At 42.6% G+C, this 14,086-nt stretch overlaps 1 protein-coding gene and 1 pseudogene across 1 annotated transcript in view; one reads left to right on the top strand and one right to left on the bottom strand.

Moving 5' to 3' along the window:
* LOC142895697 (ribonuclease inhibitor-like) overlaps positions 1-11,373 on the top strand; it is an 81,912-nt gene extending 70,539 nt beyond the window's left edge. Inside the window, exon 7 of the mRNA XM_076036915.1 lies at positions 11,319-11,373. Within this exon, the coding sequence (XP_075893030.1) occupies positions 11,319-11,373 (55 nt within the window). The remainder of the gene's footprint in view (positions 1-11,318) is intronic.
* Positions 11,374-11,520: 147 nt separating this feature from the next.
* On the bottom strand, positions 11,521-13,839 carry LOC142895696 (leucine-rich repeat and coiled-coil domain-containing protein 1 pseudogene; annotated as a pseudogene).
* Positions 13,840-14,086: the final 247 nt, after the last annotated feature.

Below are 14,086 nucleotides of genomic sequence, written 5' to 3'. Positions count from 1 at the left end.
CATATTTATGAATCACCCGCAATGCCCAGATTGTTGCTGCTTATCTGCTGATATCAGCCGTCAACTGTTGCAATATAGAACCACGGGCAGGAAATTACAATTAGTGTAGAATGTATTATAATTTAAAAGTTTACTAACGGTAGTTCTTTAAAGAATTTAGCAGGGATGGGACAGGCTAACGTGACGACGTCACTTGTAAAACTGAAGGAGCTCAACCTGCTGTCACGGTGAAAACTCCGTGTTACGTCCCGTCTCGGGGGACCGAGACGCAACGTGTGGGACACCTTCCCCCACTCCCAAGGCTCATTAATTTCTCACTGCAGTTGGCGGTTTTCAACAAAAACATTTATGAATCAGTAAATGAAATAAACAAAACAACTTAACCGGTGGGCAGCAAAGGTTTCAGGGTGGGCCCAGGCCAAAATAATAAACCAAACTCCAACTACCTCGCCTTAAGAACTAACTAAAGAAAGAAAGAGAAGCCAAATACAGAAAGGCTAACCTCCCTACATACTTAATAAACAGGAGAAAAGAGGGGACAAAGAAAATGGCAGCCCACCCCTACGGCTGCGTGCTCTAACACCATTTCAGAAGTGACTAACTGCAGACTTGGGAGCGGAGGAGTGATGACCGTCAGGCTGGCTCGACTGCTCCTCCTTCTCAGCCATGGCGCGTCCAATCAGCAGCCAACATCCAGGACTGCACCTGCAAGGCATCATCCACTCTCACACACACACACACACACACAGACACAAACATAGAGGCACCTAGACCCACCTGTGGGTCATAACACCCCCTCCCTTAAGAACCAAACCCTATTAACATACCGACAAACAAAACTAAACAAGAAAACCCTCAGTTCCCCCGAAATAAGAATTTCGCAGCTAGTCCACATGTACACGTGATAATGCATCTGCCAACACAATATCAAGATCCCTAGATAGTAAGTTTGATGGATGGATAGAAATAGATAAGTTAGTTAAAGTTACACACACTATACATATATATACATATATATACATACATATATACATATATATATATATATATATATATATATATATATATATACACATACATACATACATACATATATATATATATATATATATATATATATATATATATACATACATGCATTTTTTTTTTTTTTTTTTATTAACCTCTTTCAATGAACTCCAAAACATACATGGTCAAAATTCATATTATTATTATGTTGTTTTTTTTAAATGCTCATACAAAACAAGAAAAGTGGAGGGAGAGTTGTCTGAATTGGGTTCAGTGAGCATCACATCCACTTCTAGGGCATTATTTCCAGCGGCAAGTTTCTGTTACGACTGTTCACTTGCGAACTCAAGCGCAAAGATTGGTGGAGTGACGAGCAACCAGCACGTGAAGTCTACGATCAGCTTCCTCCCACGGAAGTACCATAGGAGGACACGGATTAAATAGTATGGCTTGTCCACCAGAAGGCTGTATTATGGTGTACATAATATAAAACTTCAGCCCAGTTCTGCTTGTATTGCATTGTATTGGTTGGTGTTCCTGAAGTTTCATTTTTCGTCCCTTTTTATTTTTTACATCCATGTTTGTGATGAAATTGTATTGTGAATCGATAGCTCGCATTGCATGCTGGGAAACAGCATCACTCAAGGAAGTTTTGGCTTCGCTGACACGGTCCTGAAGGGAAGTGGGTTTTAGTGCACTGGAACGGGATGAATGTGTTCAATCAAGCAGTACAAACCTGATTAATTGTCTTAATACTTCACTTCGAATGGCCATATTGTTTAGGATTAGAATTAGATGACAACTTCTTCACAATATTTGCAACTATTCAATTTGACCAGCAGGTGTCAGTAGAAGACGAAATTTCATGTTGACTATTTCCTAATGGAAGTGCTCTTTTTACGTTGGATTTTTCTCATAATTATTTGAAGTGTAGGCCTGTATCTGCACACAATTTGGAATTCGTCCCAGCGCCCTGAGCTGTAAATTTGGACGGTGTAAAATGAAAATGGCCAGCTGCAGCAGAAAAGTGGACCCATATATATATATCTGCAATTCATATTTTAACGGTTTATATAGACCTCTCAGGCTCCATTCAAAATGGGGGTTATTGTAGGAGAGTTGCAGTCAATTGAGATTTGGAGAGAGTTTGGATTACTAGATTTTGGATAGTGTTTATAGTTTGGAGTGTTTGAGACTAGATAGCGTTTAGTTTGGAGATAGTTTTGAGAGCTTAGGGAGAGAGTGAGGAGAGGAGAGGTGATAGGATGGAGCCCCCTGTCCTGTACATCAATGTCCATGTTACACAAGCATCTATGTCAGGGGTGCCCATTACGTCCATCGCGATCTACTGGTCAATTGCGAAGGGAGTTTGGGTCTATCGCATGGAGAGAGAGAGGGAGAGAGGGAGTGAGAGAGAGAGAGAGAGAGAGAGAGAGAGAGATCCGCGTCAATTACAGCAGGTAGAATCGTTCAGGCAGGATTAGAAAACACGGTGGATCTGGTTGATTTTGGTCATAATGTACGATGTGCTGGATTTTGTTCTTATATGTGCTGTGCTTTACATTCATTCATTCATTCATTTTCCATACCCGCTTAGTCCCGAACTCAGGGTCACGGGGGTCTGCTGGAGCCTCTCCCAGCTGTCTTAGGGCGAAGGCAGGGGACACCCTGGACAAGGGTGTCCAGGGTAAATGTGACGTATCGGCTTCGGCACCATTCAGATCAAATAAAGACCAGACAGGGACAGGAAAAAGAGTTTCACTGTTGTTTTACACGCAAAACTACCGGGGTTGTCGCGTGAGCTTGCAATCCTGGCGTAAACTGATGGAGACGCCTCGCTCGGAAAATGCGCTTCAAAGTGCACACGCACTGCAGACGCGCCGAAGATGCTGGGAGATGCTGCTGGCAAAACGTCTGCATCACACACACACACACACACACACACACACACACACACACACACACACACACACACACACACACACACACACACACACACACACACACTAACCTATGCGCTGGAAAACACAAAACTATACAGCAAAACATCTTAACGTAAACACACTTTTATTGATAAAATCAAACATAGGCAGATATAACCTTAACAATTTTAAACCATCAGTTTTCTGTGCAATGATGAGCATAAATGCACATGGGAACATGTTGACCCATTTAATCCTCTGTCTTTCTTTATCATTGGACTACAAATATATTTCTGAATGAATATGTTTTCCTGTTTTATCGGAAGTGGATCTTTTTGACTTGCTCATTTTAAAAGTAGCTTGCATGTTGAAAAAGTGTGAGCACCCCTGATCTATGCCCTTTTCCAAGTCCCACAATCACTTTCACTGTCATCTGCCTGATTACACCCATGCCATTTTCAGAAAAAAAATTGCACAAACAGAATACATTCAAAAAATGTATCATACACATAGTTATCAAGTCAAGTTATTTATTTATTTATTGTCATTGTTGAACAAAGTTAACAACAAAATTTGTTTGGAGCATCCCCATAACCACTGGCATCAGTACCCATAAAAATAATCATAAATAAGTGAGAAAAAAAAACAAAAATATATATATAATTTATGTACAGAAATTATTTGGTCATTCATTTTTTGCAATTCATAGTCATTCCCAACAGACATAACAGACACAAAAATTCAATGCATCACACGTGGTTCAGACACAGCTTGCCTGTGATTGTACATTTGGCCAGTAGGTGGTTTCGTGTGCACATGAAACTTCGAGAAATGAACCGTTTCTCGAACCAGTTGGCTCAAGTGGTTCAATGCCACATGAGGCTTCACCTCACCATCACTACAGTCACTGCATCCTGAATCAGTCACACTCAAAGTCGCACACCGCCTCTGCTTTGTTCTGGACTGTGGAATGGGCAATATTAATTTAATCTAATTAAATTCTGTTTTATTACTTTATGTCTATTTTAATGCTCTTTATTGGTGCTGAATGGAAGTGTGGTTGTTGTTTTATGAGCTAATGGATAGACAAGTGGCCTATAACATAAGACGCTTAAATGAAGTGAATAGGATATGTCCACAATGTCAAGAAAGGAAGCAGGGTGTCTTTAAAATCGATAACATTTGAATAAGTATTAAAAGTTGAGTTGATGTTATACTTGTATTGACATTATGAGTAATTTATACAACTTTTCCCAGGAACTTTTCCCAATGATGAGGTTGAGGGCCCATCATCTGCAATTCAGCATTCTGCAGGTAGTCAACACCAAAACAAGCGTATTCAGCTGTCATAATCCTGTTTGTAAATAATACACATAAACTGTGTACTTGTAATATAAGTCAAACTTTGGTAACTTGAATATAATTCTCACAAAGGGATTTTTCATGTGTATGCACTTTGTACCTGTTATGAATTTAAAAAATAAACATTCATAACTAAACTCAGTTGTTGGTTTCCATCTCTATAAGTTAACAAAGATACATAGATACCTATGAAACACTTGTTTATCTTGCTGAAACTAATACTAGGTTACTAGTACTAGATACACCAGTATACTCTCCCGGAGCACAGATCAACCCACTCAAACAAACAAAAAGCATTTTACTCAGTCAGATAAGATTACTAAATGCTGGATGATACACTGTTTTGTGCATTATTTGGGTAAATAAAATAGTTCTATTATTCATACCTCCGCCTACCATTTATTATTCCCTAAGGCATAGGGCATTTAAAAAAACAAAACAAATGTCATTCCGGTGTGCCACCCATCTGTGCCCCGAGCTTGCCCCCCCAAGAAAAAATTCTAGGACCGCCCCTGTTTCCAACACTGTGGATGCTCGGTTGTTTATTGCAGCAGACAGATAAACAATTAAACGGCTAAAGCCATCTATTCCACCGTGAATGACAAATCTCCAGCTTTTGGTAAAAAAGGGAGAGAAGATGGAAAGAGAAATCTAAAATATATAAGGCATCAGATAGCTAATTGAAAAAGGTTCATGCACAGCTTATTTGACACAAAAAGGTATGGTACAAAGATGAAAAGATTTGGAGTGGGTAGAAAATCTCAATGTTTCATTTGTTCAAGTATTTAAAAACAGTTTTGAAAAATACCGTATTAATTTGTGGTTTCCATCTATGTGCCACATTGCATTTGGTGCAGGAACAGAATACTGCCTCCGTCTTAGTGTGCGATTGGCCAAGGCTCGCACTTCAGTCCCAATTGGGTCCACTCTTCTTAAGGAATCACGTACTCTTTGAACTACAACAACAGCAAAAAAAAAAAAAAAGAAAGACAAACTACATAAAATATTAAAGGCACAAATCCGTGTTAACACAGATAATGCTGACAAAAGGTATGATTTCATTTATTAAATACCCCCCCTTTCTTTTTTTAAATATACCGCCATTCTTTTTTTAATCATCCATGTAAGCACTTTTAGCTACATTTTGTACGGAAAGCGTTATACAAATAAAGCTAATTATATTTGTTTGTTTCGGTTAAACTGATGCACAATACAGATTACTGAATACATTCATGTGGGGATCAACTTCATATCAAACTTACTTTGCACTCGTAATCCCCTGGCATGAAGGAATGCTCTCATCATTCTGTACCCTGTGTTTGGGTGACTGAGTTGGATTTCTGCAATGACGGCATCCAGCTCTTCATCACAAAGCGCTGAATACATGTCCGACATTCTAAACAAACAAAGAATAATTCCTGAAATTTTACTTGGCAAGAGCCAAAACATATATAATGATAATAATAATAATAATAATAATAATGATAATAATATAATAATAATAATAATAATAATGATAATAATAATAAACTTTTATTTGTACAGCGCTAAATCACAACCAAAGGCGTCTCAAAGCGCTTTATACAATCGTATAATATGATATATTATATTATATATTATATACTGATATATGATTAAAAGCGTCCATTTTCACTGCAACCATTTTGATGTGTATTTGTTGTATCATTAGTGTTATTAGGTACAAGTGTTGCTGCGTTCATTGCAAGGTTAACATCATTTGCGTCAATAGATATGGAAAACAACTACACTTAAGTTTAAAAGAAATGTGCACGTTTTGTAAATGGCAATTTCTTAATATTATTATTATCATTATTATTATTATTATTATTATTATTATTATTATTATTATTATTATCATTAGTGTTCTGTTAAGGTGAAACAACAAAGAAGCCTTTAAGTCTAAATTGTTTAATAAATAGGTTAAGAGCAGTTGGTGTAAGTATGAAAGTCATTTCATTTATTTGTTGCATTAAGAGAAACCTTTATAGAGCGTCGTTGCCACCTACTGGCATCTTTCGGTAGTATTTCTGTTGTAATTTTGAAGCGAACTTTATACCGGAAGTAAGACACGGGAAACACACTGCCAGCGTTTTCTGATACGCACCCGTTCCTGTAAACCAGTGTTTGTGTGCCGCGAGATATTGTCAGGTGTGCCGTGGGAAATTATCCCATTTGTGTGCCTGTGCAGTCTAGCGCCTGGCAGAGTAATCATGTAGTACTCTTCCATACCAGTAGGTGGCAGCAGCAGGTAGCTAATTGCCTTGCGCTTGGAGACAAGCGAATTAGTGACGCATGGATGCAGCGACAGGTGTGTGGATTGTGGATAGCGGGACGACGGTTGAAAGTGATGGATAAGTTTTTGAAGAGGAAAAATGCTGATTCTGAACTGGACCCTGGACAAAATCCGGACCCAGATGAAGGCCCTAGTATGAGTGGAGGCAAAGACGGTGACGTCGAGCAAAGTTTCTGGCGTGAGGCAATACAATGAAAGCTATCTTTCATTTGGATTTACTTTTACCGGAGATGCAACGGCACCGACTCCGTTGTGCTTGGTATGTGGTGAAAAGCTCTCCAACAGTGCTATGGTCCCAAGTAAGCTTAAACGCCATCTCCAAACGAAACAGCCCTCAGTTCAAAAGAAAAATGTGGAGTATTTTGTTCGCCTGCGTGAACACACGGAGAAACAGGCAACTTTCATGAGAAAAACCGCAAAAGTAAACGAGAGAGCCCTTAAAGCTAGCTACCACGTCGCTGAACTAGGGTTGCCACCTACCAGAGTTACAAATCCGGGACCTCTGGGGGGGGGGGGGGGGGGGGGGGGGGGGGGGGGGGGGTTGAGATGTCTCAAGACTGTCGACGGGGGGTCACCGAAATATACGGGACACAAAGTGAAGTGCGTCCTGTATCAGTTCATGACGGGACAGGTTTTTTAGTTGCCAAGTACGGGACAATCGCGTATTTTACGGGAGTAGACCACAGGCAGAAATCAAATGAGATTTTGTCATTTTCCCTTAAAAACGGGACAAATTGTGTCCCGGGAGAGATTTTATTTTTCCCGGGACAGGTGGTGAAAAAAGAGAACAATTCTGGGAAAAACGGGACGGGTGGCAACACTACGCTGAACTTGTGGCTAAATCAAAAAAGTCCCACACTGTGGCAGAGCAGTTAATACTTCCCGCCTGCAAAGCCATTGTAAATGAGACGCTCGGACCCGAAGCGGCTAAAGAAATAGCCAAAGTCCCTCTCTCAGATAACACAATCTCCAGACGTATGAATGAGATGTCTGCAGACATCGAAAGTGTGGTTTTGGACAAGATCCCTATCAGTAAGAAATTTGCCTTGCAACTTGATGAGTCTACTGATATAAGTGTTGTTGCAGATTCTGAAGTCGACATTTCACTTTGATTTTCAGAGTGATGACACCCTGGAAAAACTCCATCATTATAAACTCTCCATCATTTATGCTCTATTCAGGTTGGAGTATTGCAGGTTGTCAAAGCTCAGCTGTGATTGGCTGCTCTCAGCTCCGAAGTCCAACCCCTCCCACCTCAGACACCTGGACCTGAGTGAGAACCTGCTGCAGGATTCAGCAGTGAAGGAGCTGAGTGGTTTTCTGCAGAGTCCAGACTGTAAACTGGAGACTCTGAGGTCAGTTCACCCTCTTCACTCGACAACTTCTATCACTCTTGTTGTTGTCGTCATGATTTGCACTTGACTGCTGTTGGAAATTCAATTTGCAGACACTGGTTTGTGTTTGAAATGAATGAAACTGGGTTTAAAGGTACAGTGTGTAAAATCCTCCCATCTAGTGGTCAGCTTGCAGATTGCAGATTCTGAAGTGGACATTTCACTTTGATTTTCAGAGTGATGACACCCTGGAAAAACTCTCCATCATTACAAACTCTCCATCATTTATTCTCTATTCAGGTTGTGGTGCTGCAGTTTGTCAGAGCTCAGCTGTGATTGGCTGCTCTCAGCTCTGAAGTCCAACCCCTCCCACCTCAGACACCTGGACCTGGATGGGAACCAGCTGCAGGATTCAGCAGTGAAGCCACTGATGGATCTTGTCCACAGCAGAGACCATCAACTGGAGAGTGTGAGGTCAGTACTGGTTTGGAACCATTGGATGATGGTTCCAGCACCAAAGCCAGTTGATCCCACAGCAGAGGTCCAGTGTTCCCAGTCACAGTGTGAGAGGAGGATGGTGACGTCCAGCTGCTCCTCATTCATCCAACATCTGCTGCCAAACTGCTTCTTCTCTCAGTTCACCACCCAATTATTGATCAGTTCATCTTCATCAGGCCTCAGTATCAGTCCAACACTCCATGGTCACATGACCTTCTGATGTTCCACACTAGACATGTGACTGAGAGTCTGCTTCTTCTCACCAGTCACTCCACCATCTCCATCAACAGTCAGCGTCTCTGTGATGATGCGTTCAAGGACGGTGAGTCCTGACTCCTGCTGTCTCTTCTTCTCTCTACAGGTGGAGGTGAGGGAGGATGAGGAGGAGACTGAAGAGGAGCGCTCCATCTAGTGGTGGCTGACAGAACTACAACAAGTGGAGCCAAACAGCAAGCTGTGTGTCACGACTAGTGATGGTGAGGTGAAGCCTCATGAGGCATTGAACCACTTGAGCCAACTGGTTCGAAGCTTCATGTGCACACGAAACCACCTACTGGCCAAATGTACAATCACAGGCAAGCTGTGTCTGAACCACGTGTGATGCATTGAATTTTTGTGTATGTTATGTCTGTTGGGAATGACTATGAATTGCAAAAAATGAATGACCAAATAATTTCTGTACATAAATTATATATATATATATATATTTGATTTTTTTTTTCTCATTTATGATTATTTTTTATGGGTACTGATGCCAGTGGTTATCGGGATGCTCCAAACAAATTTTGTTGTTAACTTTGTTCAACAGTGACAAATAAATAACTTGAATTGATAACTATGTGTATGATACATTTTTTGAATGTATTCTGTTTGTGCAATTTTTTTCTGAAAATGGCATGGGTGTAATCAGGCAGATGACAGTGAAAGTGATTGTGGGACTTGGAAAAGGGCATAGATCAGGGGTGCTCACACTTTTTCAACATGCAAGCTACTTTTAAAATGAGCAAGTCAAAAAGATCCACCTCCTATAAAACAGGACAAGTCATTCAGAAATATATTTGTAGTCCAATGATAAAGAAAGAAAGGATTAAATGGGTCAACATGTTCCCATGTGCATTTATGCTCATCATTGCACAGAAAACTCATGGTTTAAAATTGTTTAGGTTATATCGGGTTATATATAGTTCGGGACTAAGCGGGTATGGAAAATGAATGAATGAATGAATGTAAAGCACAGCACATATAAGAACAAAATCCAGCACATCGTACATTATGACCAAAATCAACCAGATCCACCGTGTTTTCTAATCCTGCCTGAACGATTCTACCTGCTGTAATTGACGCGGATCTCTCTCTCTCTCTCTTTCACTCTCTCACACTCACTCTCTCTCTCCCTCTCTCTCCCCATGCGATAGACCCAAACTCCCTTCGCAATTGACCAGTAGATCGCGATGGACGTAATGGGCACCCCTGGCATAGATGCTTGTGTAACATGGACATTGATGTACAGGACAGGGGGCTCCATCCTATCACCTCTCCTCTCCTCACTCTCTCCCTAAGCTCTCAAAAATATCTCCAAACTAAACGCTATCTAGTCTCAAACACTCCAAAATATAAACGCTATCCAAAATCTAGTAATCCAAACTCTCTCCAAATCTCAGTTGACTGCAACTCTCCTACAATAACCCCCATTTTGAATGGAGCCTGAGGGGTCTATATAAACCGTTAAAATATGAATTGCAGACATATATATATATATATATATATATATATATATATATATATATATATACATATATAAATATATATATATTAAAAGCACGACTATTTCCCTGTGAAATGTCGGGCTTTGCTCTTGGTGAATTGTTGAGTTTCAGTTCGACGCGCCCAAGCGTGCTTGTGATAAACAAAAATTCTGGAGGATGCGGCGATCCACTGTTCAGATTGTTTATTTGCAATCCAAAAACAAAAAACAAAAACGGTCTTACCGCGACAGCGGACAATGCGGCACAGGTTGCTTGCAAACTCACAGATCGACAAAGTAATCCAACAATCGTCAAAAAATGAGAAATCCAAAAAGTGCTTGAAAAGCGGTCTAAAACTGTTTGGCTGCATTCAACTCAAGAGACCTGCTGGTCCCGTTAACCACCCTAATATAGTTCAGGTGCTGCAGTCACCTGCCTATGGTGATGTGGGGGCATGGCCCTTAGCGCAACCAATACTAAGAAAATACTAAATAAATAAAACAATTACTTTTGTGTCCATAATTAACACATTAAGCCACAGTGCAAATAAATCAGAAATAAGGAAAGAAAATAAATATTTTGGCTCCAACATTCCGGCCCCTAATTGGCATGCAGGAAACAAATGTCAATTATCAAAACAAAACAGAGGAGCCAAAGTTCTTTCACATCTTGTACAAAATTATCGTCTTTTTTCTTTCTTTTTTCTCTCTTTTTTTTCACAATATTGCAAACTTTTCAGTCTCTTTTGAAGATCTGCAACAGTTGATGAGTCCAAGATGTGTGCATATGTGTGAGTGAATCTTCAGGTGCTGCTTGTAGGTGTGTGTGGTGGGAAAGGGAAGTGTGTGTGCGTGAATTTGTGCGGGGACGGGTGTGAGTGTGTGTTTGGCATGTATATGCGTTAGTCTCTGTCTGATGCCTCCAGAAGAAGCACGAGTTTGGTGATAGGCCGGCAAAGAGTGCTGGTCTTGGTCCGAACTTGTACTTGTCTTACGGCTCCCTTGGAATCAGGTACAGGTTGAGTCACTTGGCCCATAAGCCATGATCCTCTTGGTGCCATTTCGTCCACAATTAAAACGATGTCTCCTTTTTTGAAGTTTCGTGTCTTCCTTGTCCATTTTTGTCTTTGTTGCAGTTCTGGCAGATATTCTTTTATCCATCTTCTCCAAAATACATCTGCCATGTACTGAACTTGACGCCACCTCCTTTTGCTGTAACAGTCGTCCGCACTGAAGACCCCCGGGGGTAAAGAAGGCTTGGTTTTCAGTAAAAGAAGGTGGTTCGGTGTCAACGGTTCCAAAGCCATTGGGTCGTTGGAAGCTTTTGTGATTGGTCTGTCATTGATGATAGATTCCACCTCGCAGAGCAAGGTAGCTAGTCCTTCGTCGTCCAGTATTGTGCAACTTCGCTACTGCAGCCCTTTGTGCATCGGTTGCTTTATTCCTTTCTTCCAGCAACACAAGTTCCTTGGCTTCAAACTTCTCCTTCATGCGCTTCACCTGGCTCTCCAGTTGAGTCAAGAAGTCTGTCTTCTCCTGCCACTTCTTGATTGTCTCACCGTGAACTCTTTTGGCCTCTTCCAACTCGACATCCTTGTCCACCAGCTGCTGTTTGAGCTCCTCCTTGCGGAGGCTCAAGTGCTCCAACTGCTCTCTGGCTTCTGCCTGCTGAGCGCGGTCCTCCTCCCGCTGCTGCTGGAACCTCTTCTGGGCCTGCGTTGCCTCTTCACGCATCCTCCGTAGCTGGTCGTCACGCTCCTGCAAGGCCTCTTTAAGTTTGCGGATGGATTCAGTCTGGTCATCGACTATTTTGGCTTTAATTTTGAGGGCATCGCCGTCCCTCTCACTCTGCTTCTTCCGACTCTCCAGCTCAGCACCCAACACCTCTATCCTGGCTTCCAAACGTCCTCAATCCTGAGCCAAGGACACTCCTTGATGAGCGAGTTCCTGGCCCCAGATCTTCCTCTCTGCCCTGAGGCCGTCTATCACAGACTCGTGGGCTGTGAGCTGAGACATCAGTTGTGCTTTCTCTTTCTTCAGCAGCTCCAGCTGCAGACTCGCACGTCTGTCCTGCTGCAATTCTTCTTCCAAGGAACGGAAGCGGCTCTTCAGATCTGTCACAGCGTCATTTTTGGCTTTGTTCAACTGAGAGATGCGGCTGTTCTGTTCTTTGACCATTGCTGTCAGCTGCTGCACCAGAGAGGCAGATTTCTTCTCCTTCTCCTGGAACTGAGTGAATGCCGCCTTGTGACCCACAAGCTCCTCGGTCATCTGGTCACAAACGTCTTTGACCTCAGAGAAGCGAGCAGCCTCAATGGTGAGCGCCATGCGGAACTCGTCCTCCAGGGCAGCGTACTGTTTCTTGCCCTCTGCCAGTTTCTCCTGCAGCTCAGACTCCCTTTGGCCGTGTTTCTGCTCCATGAATGCAACTTCTTTGGCAACTGCTTGGCGGAAATCTGACCCATCAGGCTGCAGCTGCAAGTCCAGTTGTTTCCTGTGCTCCTGTTCCCTGGAAACCAAGAGCTCGTGCAGCTTTTGAAGTTTGTCTTTCTGCTGGCGCACCGCTGCTCTCTGGATGTCCAGCTCTCTCCTCAGAACTGCTGCTTTGTTCCCCAGCTCCCGCTGTCGCTTCTCCTCCTCGGCTTGCTGTTGCGCCCTCAGTGACTCCCCCTGGGAGATGTTTTCCTCCAGCCTGTGCAATGCAGCCTTGTGTTGCTCTTCGCTGGTGCGGGCTTGCTCCACCTGCTGGGTGAGGGATCGACACCTCGCCTCCAGCTCCTCAACACGATTTTTCAGTTCACAGCGCCCTGACCGCTCCCTCAGCAACAGTTCTTTCAATCTGTCAGTGGTGTGAAGGGCCAAACTCTGAAGATCTTTTTCTTCGCCGGCCTTGGTCTGCCAGCACTTGAGTTTGTCTGTGAGCTTCCTAATGGCCTGCTCTGCCTTCCAGCGTCGCTTTCTCTCCTGGTCACACTCTTCCAAGATAGTCCTGTAGGTTTCTGCCTCATCTTTGGGTTTACTTGTCACGTCAACAGAGGCTCCAATGGCTCTTTGCAGGAACTTTCTCACTGGCTCGACTGCTTTCGCGCCGCGTGCAATGTTTACTTTTTTCCGGGTTCTCGCTGTGGCCTCTGAACTCGTCTCGATGCGACACTGTGGATCACTGTCTGATTTCCTGCTTCTGATCTCCTTGGCAGGCCCCTTCTTCGTAAGGCTGTTGCGATGTCTGGGGATCCTGGACCGCCTCCGGTTTTCCTTCCCACTGTCACACTCGTTCTTTGACGTGTGAGCCGTGTCCCTCTTGAAGATTTGTTGTGTCACGACAGCAGAGGAGCTACTGGTTGTTTTATCAGCAGGGGTCTTCTTGATGAGCTGGTAAACTTGTTCCTCCAGTTTTTTGATGCGTTCTTCATTGACAGAGTCCACTGTTTCAGCTACACAACGATTGTTTGGAAATTGTGTGTCCTTTTTCTTTAATGGCAAAGCAATGCTGTAATGTCCATCTACCATTTTGATGGATGCAGAAACACTTTCCATGAACAATTTATCCTCCTGCGACATTTCAAGACGCTCTTCTTTCTCACGCTCTGGGAAGTCTTGCTTGATTTGCTGTCGTATCAAGTTCTCCAGCTTGACAACAGAGATCCTGTGAGCCATGGCAACCCGTTTACCATTTTTGGAGACACTTGTTTTTCGAAAGGGACCATTTACAGTCCATCCTAAGGCTGTCTTAATGGCATAAGGTCCATTTTGCTTGCTGTTAATTACCTTCCAAGGTTCCAGTGCCATTGGAACGTTGCTGCCGATAAGCAAGCCGATATCAGAATTGATTGGATTGAGTTTTACCTCCTTATGGCCATTGCTTCAGATTCTCATGCGTGGGAATATTTTCCTTCTTAACAGG

This window comes from Nelusetta ayraudi, unplaced genomic scaffold, assembly GCF_046127955.1.
Source record: "Nelusetta ayraudi isolate G7.1 ecotype Tasmania unplaced genomic scaffold, CSIRO-AGI_Nayr_v1 ptg000050l, whole genome shotgun sequence".
NCBI classification, from domain to species: Eukaryota; Metazoa; Chordata; class Actinopteri; order Tetraodontiformes; family Monacanthidae; genus Nelusetta; species Nelusetta ayraudi.
The sequence above is the reverse complement of the archived record's forward strand: the minus strand, read 5'-3'. Positions and strand labels throughout refer to the sequence as shown.